Below are 16808 nucleotides of genomic sequence, written 5' to 3' on the forward strand. Positions count from 1 at the left end.
GTATAAATATAAAATAAATTAATAATTGTTGATGCCAAAACTTTCTGCATAATATGCATAATTACTAATTCTTTATAAGTCGCCTAGTTACCGCCTAACTATTCGTTGAACATTGGAAAATGCTATGTTTATGCCATATGAGAAATGGGTGATTTTGATTCAAATTGCTTATAGATTAAAGAGATGTTCAAATTCACGTAAACAGAAATATAATATAAGAGATTGAATATATTAAACAGCAGAGTGAGTTATTGTTTTCTTTAAGCTTTAGAAGACTCTTGGCTCTTATGTGCCTCTTTGACATGCTTCTCATATTCATCCTCTTCTTCCTCTTCATCTTCTTCTTCTTCATCTTCTTCTTCTTCCTCTTCTTCAACCTCGTCTTCATCATCTTCATCAAAGCCCTTGACGGCACTAGAAGACGGAGCTGGATTCCTTGCTTCTCCAACGATCTTCATAATGTCCTCAACGCTTTGAAGAGAGAAGCTTGGGTTGTCTCTCTTGTAGTACGCTGCTTGAGCAGAATCCGTAAGCTCCTTAGGCAAGTTCTTCAAGAACCACGGGTGCTTCTTGATCTCTTTAAGTGTGATCCTCTGCATATATTTATAGTGACATTTCATCAAATAGTAAAAAAAAAACTAAAAAAAAGGGTTCTAACTCAGAGAAAACGAGAAAGTACCTTAGCTGGATTAGTGACAAAGATGCGAGAGAGAAGGTGTTTGCACTCCTGAGATATGTGAACGTAGTCCGGGATCTTGTACTGGACAGCCATTATACGCTGCAGAACATTTTCACAAACACCATAAGAACTGAGGTGAAAGAAACGTAGCTATTGAAAAGGTTCCTGGAGTTGGTTAATACTTGGATTGTTTTCCTGAAGTTTCTGGGATCATCAGGGTCTTCAAAGGGATAACCTCCAACCAGCATCACATAAAGAGTCACACCACAAGACCAAACATCCGCATTCTGCATAACACCAGTCACCAAACCGTTACATTAACAAGTGAAAAATAAAGATGAGAACCATTGAGGAGTCATTAGTGATGTTACCTTCCCATCATATTCTCTTCTAGAGAGAACTTCAGGTGCAATGTAAGCTGGAGTTCCAACAGTTGATTTAGGTCTAGAGTGAAGCAGAGATGACTACACAAAACATATGACCTTATTAGATAGGAAGACAAATCTTGAAGACTAATATAAAGAAAAAAAAGAGACTAATGAATGTCACCTTGGAGTAACCAAAGTCACAGATTTTCAACAGTGGTGCAGGACTACCATCGAGCAGAGTGTTCTCAAGCTTCAGATCTCTATGACATATTTGCTGCATAGAAAAAAAACAATCATGCAAACTGAAACCCAAAAAAAAAAATCTCTCCTTGAGCTTCATAACATCATGCAAACTAAATACCAGGGAATGACAGTAATCCACTCCACAAATCAGCTGCTGAAAGAAGTATCTAGCCTGTGAAAACATAAAGATTCTTTAAACATAAACAAACCAAGAAGAGATCCCAACTTAGGATATTAAGAAGAAAGGTCTCACCTCAGCTTCACTGAATCTACCAGCATTACAGATTCTTTCAAAGAGCTCTCCTCCAGAAGCATACTCCATTACAATAGCAAGATGAGTTGGAGTCAGAACCACCTCCTTGAATCGGATGATATTAGGATGCCTAAGTGATCTGTGATTAATAATCTCTCTCGCCACATTCTCATCAATCTACAAACCACATCATCCTCTGATTCAAAGGTTTCATTTTTTTAACACAAAGAGAGGAGAAAGATCAAACCTTGCGACCTCTCTCGATGTACTTCATAGCAACAAGCTCCTTAGTCTCTTTATGCCTAAGAAGACGAGCAACACCGAAGTTCCCAGCTCCCAAGTCCTTGACAACTTCATACTTGTCCATCTCTCTTTACTTCCTCCTCAAGATCAAAGTTTAAGTCTTTTGAATGTGTCACACACACACTTACTTGGATAGTTGGATGATTGAAGAAACTCGTCACATCTTATAAAGGGCAGCGACGTTCGTGGGGATCTGAGATTGCCTCCCACATGCAACACTCATTTTAGTGTATGTATATGTGTATGTATCGATTATGGAGGAGTAAACGGAGGAGATGGGCAATAGGACTGTGCCACGTGAAGAGGTCTTCGCTCGCTTTCCGATGAACACCTTCCATCCAACGGTCACTAATTTTTTCCTATTTAGTTAAACTGTTAATACTATAAAAATTACTCTTCCTTCTTTATTAATCCATCACTTACCTTGCTCCTTAGATCGTGCAAAATAGAATTTAGGGAGAGCATCACTAATCTCTATGCTAAATTTTCCAATTTGATTATATTATGCTCATAATTAGTGATATTAATTTTAAATGATTGTAAATGGTATTTATAATAATACTGTAATGATTTTATCTTTTTGATGTCTTCTTGTGTTTGTACGCGGCATGGTCGAGGTCGGTTAAATAGAGACAAACCACATTGAACGTTTCGATTAGTTATAAATTAATTCAGTATGCATGTGTATCAGTAGTTGTCAACCGACCATAAGGTCCATAACTAACTCGCTAAGTTACTAATTATATATAAGTAAACTAAATTACATTTGGAGCTTCTAAGCCGGCCCATCACGTGACACACTTGTTGATTCATAACCATTCTTCATGTTCTAATAAATAGCAATGGGTTCAATTGTCAAAACTATATAATATACATGTCATATAATTTAAGGTTTTGATGAGAAAATGTATGAACCCATAACTTAAGAGATACATCTCATTTGAAGTTGTTTTCCGTTACAATGGGCCAAGCTGTTGCCAACCACGTGGTGTGGTGTTTGCTACTCATACATAAAGTCAAAAGAATGGTCAATAATTTACTTGTGGATAATATTGTTTTGTATTCTTCCTTTTTAATTTTTAAAAAATCTTAAATTAGTAAGTGCTTTCATGTGTGGAAACGCAAAGGGTTAAACATATCTTTTTTTTTTCATTTAAATTAAAGTAAGCAACTATGTTTATATATTTAGGGATTAAGTCGTCTTGATCCGTGTATTACTATAGAGTACAGACTAAGCTGTCTAAAAATGGTGAGATCTACTTGTTGCAGCTGGTACACACACATCATTATTTAAAGTATATAGAGTATATTTGATCTTTGCACAAAAAAAAAGAGTATATTTGATCCAAAACAAATTTACTAAGTATTAACACAGTAGAGGCCTAAAATTAGGTTTCTTGAATGTATATTCTATGGGCCTTTTTGTAACGTTTCATCTCTTGTCAGTTTAAGGCCCATATATATGTTTAAGCCCTGATATAGTAAAATGAGTATAAATGTGGAGTGTTTGCTACGTAATCTCTCTCCATGATCTTCTTGTGGCGAGGGCTTTTCAAGTGGTCCTCAAACTCACAGACTTTGATCGATTCAAGCTAACATTTGACCAACTTCAAATAAAGATTCTACTGAAATTTCATTGCTGAACTAAGAGAGACAGAGAGAACAATAGTTTCTTAAGAGAAGAAGTGAAGCATCAACATTAGAGCAAAACTGTTCTCAAATGCATTTTTTTTTGTGTCTTCTGTGTCTCACTATTAGTAATCAAACATCTGCTCTTATCTCTATTGTACTCCAAGGAAGAAAAAAAACATCAAGAGGGTGAAGAATGAAAACAAGAGACACACTTAAAAGGTATATATCCTATGCACATAATGAAATATCAAACTTGCAGCTAAGTCATCATCACTCCAAGTCAAGTCCCCAAATCCGGATGGTTTTATCGTCACTCGCTGAGGCCAACATATGAAGATCAGCGGGGTTCCAACTCACACAGTTCACAGCTCCTCCGTGTCCTGGCAGTACACAACAAGGTCCCGTCTCAAAGTCTGTGTGCCATATGTATACCTGCAACAACAACAACATAGACACCATCACTCTCCATCTTAAGGTCCATTACTAATGAGATCTGTTTTTATTACCTGAGTATCCTCACTCCCACTGGCGATGAAATTGTCATCGTAGCCACCAAAGCAAGACCTGATAACAAACCTATTACGCTTGTGGCCACTGAACTTGTAAACCCTCCGTGGTTCGCGTCTGCCATCAATCATCCAGACGTGGATCTCCTGTGTAATGAGATTAACTAGAAGATACTTGTCGTCTCTCGAAAGCGAGAACGAGGTAACCATGCCTTCCACTTGAATCACCGTCTCACCTCTAGTCACTCTATCAAACAATGAGATCTCATTCTGCTCCCTTCCCACGCTTACAAGCCACTTCCCATCACTCGTCATGGCTACATCATAAATCTTCTGTCCCCTTTGCCCTTGCTCGTGCTCTATCTCAGTCCCATCTAAGTTCCACAAGTAGATCCGCCTGTCTGCCATCGCGCCAATTATACCCGAACCGTCATGAAGCCATCTGCAAGAAATGGAACCAACATCAACTCTTCCATAGGTTTGAACACATTGTCCTGAGCCAACGTCCCAGCGCTTGATGACTTCGTTTTCTCCACATGTGATGACTTGTTGATCATCTGGACTCCATAAGACTACTACAACTGGCTTCTCGTGTCCCTCAAGTCTATGCTTCATCGAAAACTCTCCTCCCTCTGCATTGATCTGGAGAAAAAGAAAACACATATAAGTGAATCAATCCTTAGAAGCTAAAAGCAAGTCACGGTTTGGTTTAACATGCCTCCCATATAATTGCTGTGTTATCCTTAGAAGAAGAAGCCAAGCATTTGCCATTATTTGAGAATTTCAAGAACCAGACCTCATCTGTATGTCCCACCAATGTCTGAAACATTCACATATAGACAAATTAAACATATTGTGCTATATCATCATTAAAGGTAAGTCAGCAAGAAACAATGTAACACTCACAACTTAAACATATAGACAACTTAACGTATTGAGCAAGAAACAATGTAACACTCACAACTCAAACATATAGACAACTTAACGTATTGAACAAGAAACAATGTAACACTCATAACACTTAAAAACCCTTAGCATAGTGTTATTTACCTGAACAGTCTTGGAAGGAATTTTGGATTTCCAACAGCAATGATCAAAGCACAGGGACATATCAGTATCAGGAGCATTATGGTAATCACAGTCCCTCATCTGATGATAAAGTGACTCTTCTAAGAGACGCACCAACCTCCCTTCTGGCACTATAGCTGCAGGAGGAAACAGTTTTTGCACCTTCCTCGTAACCTCAGTGAACCTCTCTTCATCAGAATCTGGAAACACAAATTTGGAGGGAAGCTTTTCAAGGCGCCTCCTTTTAACACCGAGAGGCGTCATCTCTTCCTGTAAAGTGTTGAGTGCATCATCAAGGTTATCATCCTTCAAGAAGTCGAGAAAGATTTGCTCTAGCAGCAAGAATCTCGCAACCTTTTCATCACGCACTTGTAATCCCTCCTCCTCCTGCACTAGTTTAATGCAGCTGTTCCATTCTTTACGCTTTGCTTCGTCGAGAAAGTGCCTGATAGTAGGATCGAGGAGATTAACGCCGGATTGGTTCTGTAAGTCGGTAGCGATGCCGTTGAAACCAAGGGAGATGAGTGCATCTGTCATTATCCTAACGAGCTCGGTCTTTTTGACGAGGCCTTTGGGGCCTATCGTACCATCCATCCTGCAGAGAGTCAGAACAAAAAAAATCAAATCTTGAGCTTTCTTGAATCAACGAAGCACATAGTATACATAAAGAGACGAAGATCATCTCTTGTGACTGACACGGATAGGATAATAACAAACGATCTACGAGAATGGTGATAGCAAAGTAGCGATGAGAAACAATCATACCCTTCACAGTTAAACGATCAATCAAACGTAAAATCAGCAAGAACAAACTAGCCTTGGATCGCAAGAAAACTCAGTTCGTGAAAACGTAAAAAGTGATCTTAGGGTTTTAGGGGGGAAAAAGATTCAATCTTACGAAAGAAGATGCAAAACCCTGCAAGTCGGCTTTAGCGATCTTAGACTAGACAAAGAGAGAGAGAGAAGCGAACGAGAGAAAGTGAGAAGAGTACTTATAGGTCGGCACAAGACGACGAAGAAGAAGAAGAATCAGAGAGAAAGATTAACGTCTAATGAGATTTCACTCAGTTTCGTATTTATATTTTCTTTTAGCGCTCTGCTTTTGTGTTTTGAGTCATGTGTAACTCTTCCTGCTTATTTATATTAATTGATGGTTACTATGAAAACTGAATCAAATAATTGGTTAATTATATTTTTGAAATAAATTATTTTTCAAACAAACAATGCTTAGCCTTAGACAAATGGGTGAACTTTGGTTATAATTGATTTAGGTTAAATGTTTACCTTTTTTTTTTCTTGGTAAAATATAAAACTGCATGAAGCAGATTCAACACCAGTTAGAAAATAATACTAATATATGACATTTCCCTTCAAACTTTTCTAATGCAATTTGTATTCGATTTAAACGTTAAAATTTGTCAACATGAGATGTGCCAAACGACGTTTATAATTTGCTTTTTTAAAAATTTCATTCATTTAATGAATAAAAAGTCCATGATTTTTCTTCAGAGTCGATAGGTTATTATCCAAAAAGAGAAGAAAACGTTTGCATGTGGATTCTTTGGCCATATGTTTCGGTAAAATGGCCAAACCCGCATCTACCCCTTTAAGAGTTGTTTTAGAGGCTTAGTAGGGGGGGGGGATTGCAAGACGTTGCTAAATTTTACAGGGAAGTTTGCTCCCGGTTGCCACTTCCTACACTCTTGCTAAATTCATCATGCTTTTAAATTGGACTCTTCAACATATAACAACACATTATGTGAACTTCATCTAAACAATATTAGGTGCTTTTATATGTATCTTCAATCTTGTAATGGGTCCATGTCAAAATTCTCCAAGAAGTCCTGCTTCTTCGAGTGTCTTAGGTTTCATCCATGAAATCTCAACTTGAGTGAAAAAAAACTCTGTATTTTATTGATGGAAAAGGTGTTAACATAAGTAAAAAGCCACCTTAAGCTTCTTGGAATTAAGAAACTTTCGATCAACTAGACTGTTTTATTAATATCTAGTTGCTTTCATTTCGTTTGAATTCTAATAACTAACACAAGAATAGTCTCCAAGTGTCTTTTTTAAGTTAGAATATAAAGAAAACAAATGGCTCCTTGATCATTCCAAAGGATTCTGAAGGAAAAGAAAAAGGTATTGTTTCCAAGTATGTCTTCTCAATTTTCATAAGAACAGAAAACAAAATCAAGGTACTTATTTAAAAGAAAAGATAGTAACATGGAAACTTATATAGTTTAAGAAAAAAAATTGTAATATAAAACGAAATGATTTTCCTTACCTCAATCAAATTCATGCAAGCATAAATGAAACTCTCAAAGACTCTCAGTTCAATCCAAATAAATTTAAGTTAATAAATTAACTAACACCAGCTTTAAGAAAATTAGAGTTTTTGGTTTATTAACAACGAAAGAATAGCACACCTCTCTTTTAGATCCAAAAGCATATTCTTCTGTTAGAATAATCGTTCGTAGTCATATGTTCATAGCATGTTGCTAGTTGATGATTAAAATTTTATTTAAAAAATCACTAAACCAAATAAAACGAACAAGTCCACTATATCCAGATTTCGAAGGGGCGGAAAGTATTTTCTTGTTTATTGTTAAAACAATTCCCATTGGATGAAATAATTTAAATAATTCCACGTGTCATTTATTTCACGCCGTTATAAAGTCTCTTCATTAACATTTTCGAGTCGCCGGCAGCTTTCACACTCCAAAAAAAAAAACAGACAGAAGCAGTTTTCAGGTTAGATCCAATCCTCTCCGATCATCTCTTCCTCTCTCATAAATCGTTAGATCATGCATCAGATCACCGGCTGTAATAGCTATTCATATTCGTTCGTTGAATCTCAAAGTCTCGTCCTTTTCGCTTGTTTTTTAAAACGTGGACTTTGATTAGTTATGATCTCGTCTCTTGATCTGATAAAGTTCGATCCTTTGGTTCCATTTGTTTAAATCAGGTCGAGATTCGAAGAAAAAATGTCGAACATAGACATTGAAGGGATACTGAAGGAGCTTCCTAACGATGGGAGGACTCCGAAGACGAAGATTGTGTGCACTCTAGGTCCTGCGTCTCGCTCTGTTCCTATGATTGAGAAGCTTCTCAAAGCGGGAATGAATGTTGCTCGTTTCAACTTCTCTCACGGAAGTCACGAGTACCATCAGGAGACTCTTGACAATCTCCGCGCCGCTATGCAGAATACTGGCATCCTCGCTGCTGTTATGCTTGATACAAAGGTTTCATCTTTCTCTCTTCTTTTCTGATTGATTATGGATATTGGTCTTTAGGTTGTGTTCCTTACTCCATGAAGGCTTCAGCCTCTAAATTAAGAAACTTTAGTAGAGAAAAAAAACAGTTTTAGTATGAAAAACTGAGAGAGAAGATGAAACTAGAACATGGTTAATGCTTAGAGTATCATCTAGTTGCTTCTAGCTAAGGTCTAGAGCATGAGGATTGGGCATTTAGTGTTTACATGCTTGTCATATGTTAATTGATGGCGTTGATTCAAACTAGCAACCAATAGATCTTATGTGCTAACTTAGATGGAGTGTATTAGTATGTGTTTGTGTTAGCTTAGATGGAGTGTATTAGTATGTGTTTACAACGGTTCAATGTTTAATTTTCATGTTTTACTATAGGGGCCTGAGATTCGTACCGGTTTCTTGAAAGATGGGAACCCTATACAGCTTAAGGAAGGCCAGGAGATCACTATCAGCACCGATTACGAGATCAAGGGCGATGAGAAAACGATTTCCATGAGCTACAAGAAGCTGCCGGTGGATGTGCAGCCAGGACATACAATACTATGTGCTGATGGGAGCATAAGTCTAGCTGTGCTGTCATGCGATCCAAAGTCTGGAACTGTGCGATGTCGATGTGAAAACACGGCGATGCTTGGGGAAAGAAAGAACGTGAATCTCCCTGGTGTTGTTGTTGATCTCCCCACGTTGACTGAGAAGGATGTTGAAGATATTCTTAAATGGGGTGTTCCAAACAAGATCGATATGATTGCTCTCTCGTTTGTTCGCAAAGGTTCAGATCTTGTTAATGTCAGGAAAGTACTTGGTTCACATTCCAAGAGTATAATGTTGATGTCCAAGGTAACAACAACACACACACACACCTTGCTCTTGTCTTGTTAGTGTTGTCTGATTTTTTTAAGTTTGGTTTGAATCATTGAAGGTTGAGAACCAGGAAGGAGTTTTGAACTTCGACGAGATCTTGCGTGAAACAGATGCATTCATGGTTGCTCGTGGTGATCTCGGAATGGAGATACCGATAGAGAAGATCTTCTTGGCTCAGAAGATGATGATCTACAAGTGTAACCTCGCTGGCAAACCGGTGGTCACAGCCACTCAAATGCTCGAGTCTATGATCAAGTCTCCCCGGCCAACACGAGCTGAAGCCACTGACGTGGCAAACGCGGTTCTGGACGGCACAGACTGCGTTATGCTAAGCGGTGAAAGCGCTGCAGGAGCCTTCCCTGAGATAGCAGTGAAAACAATGGCTAAAATCTGCATAGAAGCAGAATCGTCGCTTGACTACAACACAATCTTCAAGGAGATGATTAGAGCGACTCCACTTCCAATGAGCACGCTCGAGAGTCTTGCATCATCCGCCGTAAGGACAGCAAACAAAGCCAGGGCCAAACTCATCATCGTGTTGACTAGAGGAGGTACAACAGCTAAGCTGGTGGCCAAGTATAGACCTGCTGTTCCGATTCTCTCGGTGGTTGTTCCGGTTTTCACCAGCGATACATTTAACTGGAGCTGCAGCGATGAGTCACCGGCCAGGCATAGTTTGATATATAGAGGCTTGATACCGGTGTTGGCTGAAGGATCTGCAAAAGCGACTGATAATGAATCTACAGAGGAGATTATCGAGTCTGCTTTGAAGCAAGCGACTGAGAAAGGACTGTGTAACCATGGTGATGCTGTGGTGGCTCTGCACCGTATTGGAGCTGCTTCTGTTATCAAGATCTGTGTGGTCAAGTGAGTCCTTGCCAAATTATCATCATCATCATCTTCTCAAGGTTTATGTTTCAGGGTGAAATAAAGAACAGGAAACAGATGTTTCTGAAAGTGTTTTGGGTTTTTGTTTTGCATTTCTTCTCTTTTGCTATGTTTAGTTCATAAGATTTTTTAAGAATTCATGCACTTATTGTTATAGTTTAACTAAACAAATATACCACTTTATCTTAATTTTTAAGACTATCCTTTCTAATTATTAGTCTCTATATATTAAATAAGAAAAGTCATTGTGCTGATTTGTATACTCATAAATTTTTCTCATCCTTTTGATTTTGTATTTATTTAATTATTTATTATTCATTGCCAAGCACTGTAGTAAAACCTCTATAAATTAATAATTTTGAGACTTTAAAATTTTATAAATTTATAGAGATATTAATTTATAAAATTTCTATTTTAGATTTTTTTTTTCTATTTTTTCTATTTTTATAAACAAAATAAGAAAATATTTGATTTTACAGTGTATAAATTATTTAAATTTTATAAATTTGACTTTCATATTATTTTATTATCTTATTTGGTGTAAATTTTTATGTTTCATAGAATTATTAGGTGATTTTCGATATAAAAATTTACTAAATATTATTAAAATATATTAAAATATTAAGAAAAATATATATAGAGATATACTAATAACAATATAATATTTAGTTTATATTTATATAAAATATATATAGAAATAAATTATTAATTTATGATTTTTAATGGGACTACATATTTACATGGAGTTTTAAAAATATTATTGTCTTATTATTTTTATAGATTTATGTCATATTTTACATCGGTCCAAGTTGAGACTAACAAAATTTATTAGAGATTATTAGTTTATCGAGTATTAATTTATAGAAGTTCTACTTATCTCAAATTAATTTGTATTCCCAAAGATTTATTATAATTTGCCAAAATAAACAAGTGTTTATCATTTTCCATGTGTCATGTGTTGTTTACAAACCTTATTCAAGGCAAAGGAGGGAAAATACGGGAATGCGCAGAAACGACCCCGTTCTGAATATAGCGTTTGGGATTCTCAGGATCAGGATTCCACTGGATCTCGCTAACGTTAGGCGTTTCGACAAACGCAACAGTGAACTCACCCATCTTCTCCATCTTCCCACGTTTCCCAGCTCTGAGAAGGAGCCCACTGTTCCTCACGTACGAGAATATCCCATTGGCGAGCTTCACGATATCCCCTGCCTCGAAGGCGTCGCACTCGTCTCCCCACAGCTGTATGTGAACCGCCGCTGTTTCATCCGCAGCTAACGCGATACAACTCTTTCCGCTCGCCGAGGCGGGTGATCTTGACTTGTCGAGGATGATGAAACGCGTGTTTATGTTGTTCTGTGCCGCCGGAACTATGTCCTTGAGAAACACGTGCATCTTGTCGGAAACCGCTAGGATAGAATCTCCTGAAATTGGAAGTTGGAACAGGGAGGACTCAAACACTGGTTCAAAAAAGGAGCTAACGGAGAACACAACCACATTTCAATGTTTCATTCAGACATTTTATCGAACGCCTGATCTACACTATTTAAGGATCTACAATCAGATTACGGGTTCCTACCATCGTTTGCGAACCAAAATTACAGACACTTACTGGTTTGGAGCAGAGAGTAAGAGATCATTTCAAATCGAACGATGCAGTTGGAGGAAACACCGATGAGTGGAGAAGGCGACGGTGGCCAAGATGGCGAAGGTTCAGACGTGACTTGTCACTTGAGTGAGAAGAGGGAAACGTCGGGAGCGCCAATGTATAATTTTTAAATAGATAGGGGCAAAGCCGTAAATGGCGAATTTGTTCACCCTTAAACTTAAAGCCGGTTTAACCGACCGGTTTGTTTTCAATCCAAGTTATAATATACAGATACAATGCCTTGGGTTCTCAAGTCTGTAAATTTGTGGTTGGAGTTTCCTAATACACTAATTGTTAAGATTAGACTATTAGTCCAAAGGTTAAGTAAAGTTAAGCTACTCTTAATAAAGGTTTAAACTAGTAGTATGTTAGTTTATAATGTAAGAGTTTAAGTATATTGTTTTTTTTTCTTAGTTTTTATTCACTTATGTTGATTCATTTTTTTTTCTAATAATAATAGAATATATTTGTGTTTGTTTTATCTGTGAATGTAGATAAAATTACACTTTTTAAATATACGTTGTAGATTGTGATGATCATCAGATCTTTTGCAGATCGAACAAAAGTCTCACCAAGGTGAAGAATCGTATGACATTACATAAAGGCATGAGCATAAGAACATATTCAAGCTCAAGCATATTATAATTGATATTATATATAATTGTTCTTCCACATATATTCTTAGTCTGCTTCTTCCTCACGTTATGTTTTTTTTTGTAAACCTAACTTTCTTTAAATATATATAACCTTTTCTTGATCCTTTCTTTGATTAGCCTACGTTTCTTATAAGAAAATGCTTTAGAATTTTATATCCATCAAACTGAATAATGTTCTCTCAGTTTTTTCTGTTCAAAATATATTTGTGTTTGTATATTATTTGTTCCTCTCATTACTGAAGGTGAGTGAGAGATGAGAAGAATATATATACACATAATGCCCCTTTGCATTGCCATCGTCCAGACTAGTGGAATAATAATCTGAACAAGTGGAACCTTCTTACACATGCTTCTGTCTATTCCTAAATCAAAAGCTCTTTTCCAAAACATAATCTACTTCTTAATCAAGCTCGTGTTTAAATGACTGATGCATTCAGATCATTCTTTATTATTATTATCTTTTGTAGGTTCATTCATCTCACCTTTTAGTCCCAATCTCAATGAAGTCCCACACTTGCAAAAGAGATCAATCAAAATAATAAAGACGCCAGAAAAAAGAAACGAACACACCACCAATTAAGAAATCAAAGATGTTTCAACTTAGTGGGATTCTCTTTCCCTCAAAGCAGCATTTCTTCTTCTTCTTTACATCATAGGGATAAAAAAATTGAACAATACCTTTTGTGGGTCCTTTAAAGGCACTAACTTCTAAAAGAGTCATCTTCTTTATGTGAATTTTTATTTCAATATTGTTGCTCCTATTGGCTTCATTATTACACAAACCCTCCATTTCTCTTCACAACCCATGTTTTTGTTCTCTTGTGTTTAGAGTGTTTCAGCTTATCTATGGCTCACTCAGGTACCAAAAGCTTTGTTATTCTTACACGTTAGTGTTTTTTCTCCATTTATATATTATTTAGGCTTCTTGGTTTTTGCTATTTTATGTAATATATTAATAGCTTCTTTTAGTTTTATGCTACAAAGTATTTGGTACATATTTAGGTGAAACACAGAGAGATTTTGAACATCAAAAGCAAAGAGTCAACGACACAATCGAAAAGTTGTCGTTCTTGATGCTTAAAAGCTTTCATCTTCTTCATATTTTGGCTTCTAATGAGCTCTGGTGGGAAAGTTATTAAGTGATCTGATACAATGTTTCACATCAAAAACAAACAAAGCTGTTATATATTAATACATAACTAGACCCATGATTCATTTTTTTTTCTTTTATTTGCTTATTAATGTTTTGTTAACATTGTTTGATCATAAGGGCTATGTGTTTCTTGTAGAAGAATTAAACTTTCATATATATAACAAATCTTATGATATCTAATAAACTGCAGGGAACGGTGAAAGATTTTGCAATCCACTAAGAAATTGCTTTACATGGAACCATTTGATCTTACAATGCTTCATGGTCTTAACTTTTGTGGGGAACACTTCTTCATCAACTCAACCAGATATAGAAGGTAAATATGCATAATTAGCCTTTTTTGTATCCATGATCTTTAAGGTATCAAGTGGTTTTACGTCTTGTTAATCTCCCAGGAGGAGCTTTGTTGCAGCTCAGAGACTCACTTAAGGATTCAAGCAATCGTCTAAGATGGACACGAGATTTCGTGAGCCCTTGCTTTAGCTGGTCTTATGTCACCTGCAGAGACCAGAGTGTTGTGGCTCTGTAAGTCTTCTTAAGATCACTTCTCAAGTTTTATTTTCCAAGATTTTTCATTATTTTGTCTCTTTTGTATCAATTTTATAGGAGTCTTGCCTCAAATGGATTCACAGGAACACTCTCTCCATCTATTACAAAACTGAAGTTCTTGGTTACACTGTAAGACGTCACAAACCATTTTTCTGATTCTCTAAAGATTCCATTAATCATAATATTTTTTCTTGATGCCTTAAATGCAGAGAGTTACAGAACAACAGTTTATCTGGTACTTTACCGGATTATCTAGGGAACATGAGTAATCTTCAGACGTTAAACCTCTCAGTGAACAGTTTCAACGGCTCAATACCCGCCAGCTGGAGTCAGCTCTCGAATCTAAAGCATTTGTAAGTCCACATGAAAACAAACCTCTTATAAAACCATCTTTGAACTATGAAGTTTATGAGTTTCTTTTGGCTTATTGATTCACAGAGATCTCTCAAACAATAACTTAACAGGAAGCATCCCTACACAGTTCTTCTCAATCCCAACATTCGAGTAAAACAATCTTATTAATCCTCATGAATCTACTTACGTCACAGTGTTTTCTCAGTTTTATAACCACATAGTGTGTGTGGTTTCTTCAGTTTCTCAGGAACTCATCTTACATGTGGTAAAAGCTTGAACCAGCCTTGTTCTTCAAGCTCTCGTCTTCCAGGTTCTTGATTTATTTCATCTTCATACAACTCACATACTAACAGAACAGACTTACAAACTAGTATCTTTAACTGCAGTCACGTCCTCCAAGAAGAAGCTAAGAAACATCACTTTAACCGCAACTTGTGTTGCTTCTATAATCTTATTCCTTGGAGCTATGGTTATGTATCACCACCATCGCCGTCGCAGAACCAAAAACGACATATTTTTCGATGTAGCTGGTGAAGATGACAGGAAGATCTCCTTCGGACAGCTAAAAAGATTCTCTTTGCGTGAAGTTCAGCTAGCAACAGACAGTTTCAACGAGAGCAATTTGATCGGACAAGGAGGGTTTGGAAAAGTGTACAGAGGTATGCTTCCAGACAAAACAAAAGTTGCAGTGAAACGCCTTGCGGATTACTTCAGTCCTGGAGGTGAAGCAGCTTTCCAAAGAGAGATTCAGCTCATTAGCGTCGCGGTTCATAAGAATCTCTTACGCCTTATTGGCTTCTGCACAACTTCCTCTGAGAGGATCCTTGTGTATCCATACATGGAGAATCTTAGTGTCGCATATCGACTAAGAGGTATTGCTCCTTCCATTTCATATTAAGTGTTTTTGTAGAGTAAAATTTTCGTCACAAAACAAATGTTATTTAGGATTTCAATGAAATTTATGTAATCATTTATCTTTTTTATCCTTACATAAATTAAGAAAAAAAAAAGGCTGAATGCAATAGAAATTTGATAGTTAAATAAAGGCAAAACTGAACATTTAACCATTTTTTAATTTAAATGAAAAAACCTAGAAGTATTACACAATAGATTCTCTCTACTCATCAATGACTTAGTTTGTTACATTGTAGATTTAAAGGCGGGAGAGGAAGGGTTAGACTGGCCAACAAGGAAGCGTGTGGCTTACGGTTCAGCTCATGGTTTAGAGTATCTACACGAGCACTGTAACCCCAAGATCATACACCGCGATCTCAAGGCTGCAAACATACTTCTAGACAACAACTTTGAGCCTGTTCTTGGAGATTTTGGTTTAGCTAAGCTTGTGGATACATCGCTGACTCATGTCACAACTCAAGTCCGAGGCACAATGGGACACATTGCGCCAGAGTATCTCTGCACAGGAAAATCATCAGAGAAGACCGATGTTTTCGGTTACGGTATAACACTTCTTGAACTAGTTACTGGTCAGCGTGCAATCGACTTTTCGCGCTTGGAAGAGGAGGAAAACATTCTCTTGCTTGATCATGTAAGACTTGAAATTGTCTTTTTTAAGCTTTCTTGTGTCTTAAGTTACAGAAACTAGTGTTGGATGTGTATGAAACAGATAAAGAAGCTGTTGAGAGAACAGAGACTGAGAGACATTGTTGATTGCAATTTGACTACTTATGACTCGGAAGAAGTTGAAACCATTGTTCAAGTGGCTCTTCTATGTACACAAGGCGCACCAGAAGATAGACCAGCGATGTCTGAAGTGGTTAAGATGCTTCAAGGGACTGGTAGTTTGGCTGAAAAATGGATTGAGTGGGAACAACTTGAAGAAGTTAGGAACAAAGAAGCATTGTTGCTTCCGACCTTACCAGCTACTTGGGACGAAGAAGAGTCCACCATAGATCAAGAATCTATCAGGTTATCGTCAGCAAGATGAAGTTGAAGGATCTTTAGAAAGATATTTAAAAAAAAACTTTGCATTACATGTATAAAAGATAAACCTAGAAAGTGTATTTGATTTGCTAACTGTATTAAAACAGGTGGGAAACTAAGTAAAACACAAGCTTGGTTTGTGTAATAGATCGTATGATATATATACATATACCTAGCTGTGTTTTTGTATATATGAATTGGCTATTGTCTCCATAACAGTTTCCTCTGTTTTTGGCGCTTGTTGATTCTTGCTCTGTTTTAAGAAACGATGCTACGTCGCCTTTTCATATGATGTCCTAAACCGTTAGAGCAACATTATTGGTAGTCTCAACATTGGTCCTTAGTGTTTTTGGTGGTGGGAAGTGTTGGGCCCACCACCTTTTTTTAGAAACTTTGTTCAAATGTCTCTAATTAAGAAATGTTCCAAGGGTTATCTT

General features: G+C 36.8%; 5 protein-coding genes across 10 annotated transcripts; 2 read left to right on the forward strand and 3 right to left on the reverse strand.

Moving 5' to 3' along the window:
- Positions 1–138: 138 nt before the first annotated feature.
- Positions 139–2034, reverse strand: LOC103873775 (serine/threonine-protein kinase SRK2H). Its single transcript, XM_009152170.3, has 8 exons — positions 1791–2034; positions 1544–1720; positions 1409–1462; positions 1229–1321; positions 1051–1143; positions 862–966; positions 680–778; positions 139–593 (listed from the first exon to the last, which is right to left on the reverse strand). The coding sequence occupies exons 1-8, from the start codon at positions 1908–1910 to the stop codon at positions 261–263; spliced, it is 1074 nt and encodes a 357-aa protein (XP_009150418.1). The 5' UTR covers positions 1911–2034; the 3' UTR covers positions 139–260.
- Positions 2035–2140: 106 nt separating this feature from the next.
- Positions 2141–7453, reverse strand: LOC103873776 (WD repeat-containing protein 26 homolog). 4 transcript variants are annotated; one of them, XM_033292994.1, is made up of 5 exons: positions 6045–7453; positions 5035–5647; positions 4703–4804; positions 3985–4626; positions 2141–3910 (listed from the first exon to the last, which is right to left on the reverse strand). In XM_033292994.1, exons 2-5 carry the CDS (start codon positions 5644–5646, stop codon positions 3749–3751), a joined length of 1518 nt encoding a protein of 505 aa, XP_033148885.1. In that variant the 5' UTR covers position 5647; positions 6045–7453; the 3' UTR covers positions 2141–3748. The 4 variants fall into 4 exon arrangements, with proteins under 4 accessions (XP_033148885.1, XP_033148884.1, XP_018515134.1 ...); XM_033292993.1 differs by having other exon boundaries at positions 5951–7453; XM_018659618.2 differs by having other exon boundaries at positions 5818–7453.
- Positions 7454–7715: 262 nt separating this feature from the next.
- Positions 7716–10284, forward strand: LOC103873777 (pyruvate kinase, cytosolic isozyme). Its single transcript, XM_009152173.2, has 4 exons — positions 7716–7803; positions 8018–8294; positions 8697–9158; positions 9241–10284. Exons 2-4 carry the CDS (start codon positions 8037–8039, stop codon positions 10051–10053), a joined length of 1533 nt encoding a protein of 510 aa, XP_009150421.1. The 5' UTR covers positions 7716–7803; positions 8018–8036; the 3' UTR covers positions 10054–10284.
- Positions 10285–10957: 673 nt separating this feature from the next.
- LOC103873778 (SOSS complex subunit B homolog) lies at positions 10958–11944 on the reverse strand. The gene is made up of 2 exons (XM_009152174.3): positions 11683–11944; positions 10958–11494 (listed from the first exon to the last, which is right to left on the reverse strand). Exons 1-2 carry the CDS (start codon positions 11708–11710, stop codon positions 11046–11048), a joined length of 477 nt encoding a protein of 158 aa, XP_009150422.2. The 5' UTR covers positions 11711–11944; the 3' UTR covers positions 10958–11045.
- A 1045-nt stretch (positions 11945–12989) lies between these two features.
- Positions 12990–16608, forward strand: LOC103873779 (probable LRR receptor-like serine/threonine-protein kinase At5g63710). 3 transcript variants are annotated; one of them, XM_009152175.3, is made up of 10 exons: positions 12990–13233; positions 13718–13843; positions 13923–14052; positions 14134–14205; positions 14286–14429; positions 14515–14580; positions 14670–14740; positions 14817–15302; positions 15582–15976; positions 16034–16608. In XM_009152175.3, exons 1-10 carry the CDS (start codon positions 13221–13223, stop codon positions 16373–16375), a joined length of 1845 nt encoding a protein of 614 aa, XP_009150423.1. In that variant the 5' UTR covers positions 12990–13220; the 3' UTR covers positions 16376–16608. The 3 variants fall into 3 exon arrangements, with proteins under 3 accessions (XP_009150423.1, XP_009150425.1, XP_009150424.1); XM_009152177.3 differs by having other exon boundaries at positions 16055–16608; XM_009152176.3 differs by lacking the exon at positions 12990–13233 and adding an exon at positions 13260–13497.
- Positions 16609–16808: the final 200 nt, after the last annotated feature.

The sequence above is a fragment of the Brassica rapa genome, chromosome A06 (genome assembly GCF_000309985.2).
Source record: "Brassica rapa cultivar Chiifu-401-42 chromosome A06, CAAS_Brap_v3.01, whole genome shotgun sequence".
Lineage (NCBI taxonomy): Eukaryota > Viridiplantae > Streptophyta > Magnoliopsida > Brassicales > Brassicaceae > Brassica > Brassica rapa.

Excerpts from the sequence above, each read along its gene's own strand:
- LOC103873775 (XM_009152170.3), bottom strand. The coding sequence starts at position 1,910 with ATGGACAAGTATGAAGTTGTCAAGGACTTGGGAGCTGGGAACTTCGGT. Across the intron at positions 1,463-1,543 it reads GTAGATTCAGTGAAGCTGAG|GCTAGATACTTCTTTCAGCA; the intron begins GTGAGACCTTTC and ends ATGTTTTCACAG. Across the intron at positions 1,322-1,408 it reads TGGATTACTGTCATTCCCTG|CAAATATGTCATAGAGATCT; the intron begins GTATTTAGTTTG and ends TTTTCTATGCAG.
- LOC103873776 (XM_033292994.1), bottom strand. The coding sequence starts at position 5,646 with ATGGATGGTACGATAGGCCCCAAAGGCCTCGTCAAAAAGACCGAGCTC. Across the intron at positions 4,805-5,034 it reads TTCCTTCCAAGACTGTTCAG|ACATTGGTGGGACATACAGA; the intron begins GTAAATAACACT and ends TGAATGTTTCAG. Across the intron at positions 3,911-3,984 it reads GTGGGAGTGAGGATACTCAG|GTATACATATGGCACACAGA; the intron begins GTAATAAAAACA and ends TTGTTGTTGCAG.
- LOC103873777 (XM_009152173.2), top strand. The coding sequence starts at position 8,037 with ATGTCGAACATAGACATTGAAGGGATACTGAAGGAGCTTCCTAACGAT. Across the intron at positions 8,295-8,696 it reads CTGTTATGCTTGATACAAAG|GGGCCTGAGATTCGTACCGG; the intron begins GTTTCATCTTTC and ends GTTTTACTATAG. Across the intron at positions 9,159-9,240 it reads GTATAATGTTGATGTCCAAG|GTTGAGAACCAGGAAGGAGT; the intron begins GTAACAACAACA and ends GAATCATTGAAG.
- LOC103873778 (XM_009152174.3), bottom strand. The coding sequence starts at position 11,710 with ATGATCTCTTACTCTCTGCTCCAAACCA. Across the intron at positions 11,495-11,682 it reads TTACTCTCTGCTCCAAACCA|GAGATTCTATCCTAGCGGTT; the intron begins GTAAGTGTCTGT and ends TTCCAATTTCAG.
- LOC103873779 (XM_009152175.3), top strand. Across the intron at positions 13,844-13,922 it reads AACTCAACCAGATATAGAAG|GAGGAGCTTTGTTGCAGCTC; the intron begins GTAAATATGCAT and ends TTAATCTCCCAG. Across the intron at positions 14,741-14,816 it reads TTCAAGCTCTCGTCTTCCAG|TCACGTCCTCCAAGAAGAAG; the intron begins GTTCTTGATTTA and ends CTTTAACTGCAG.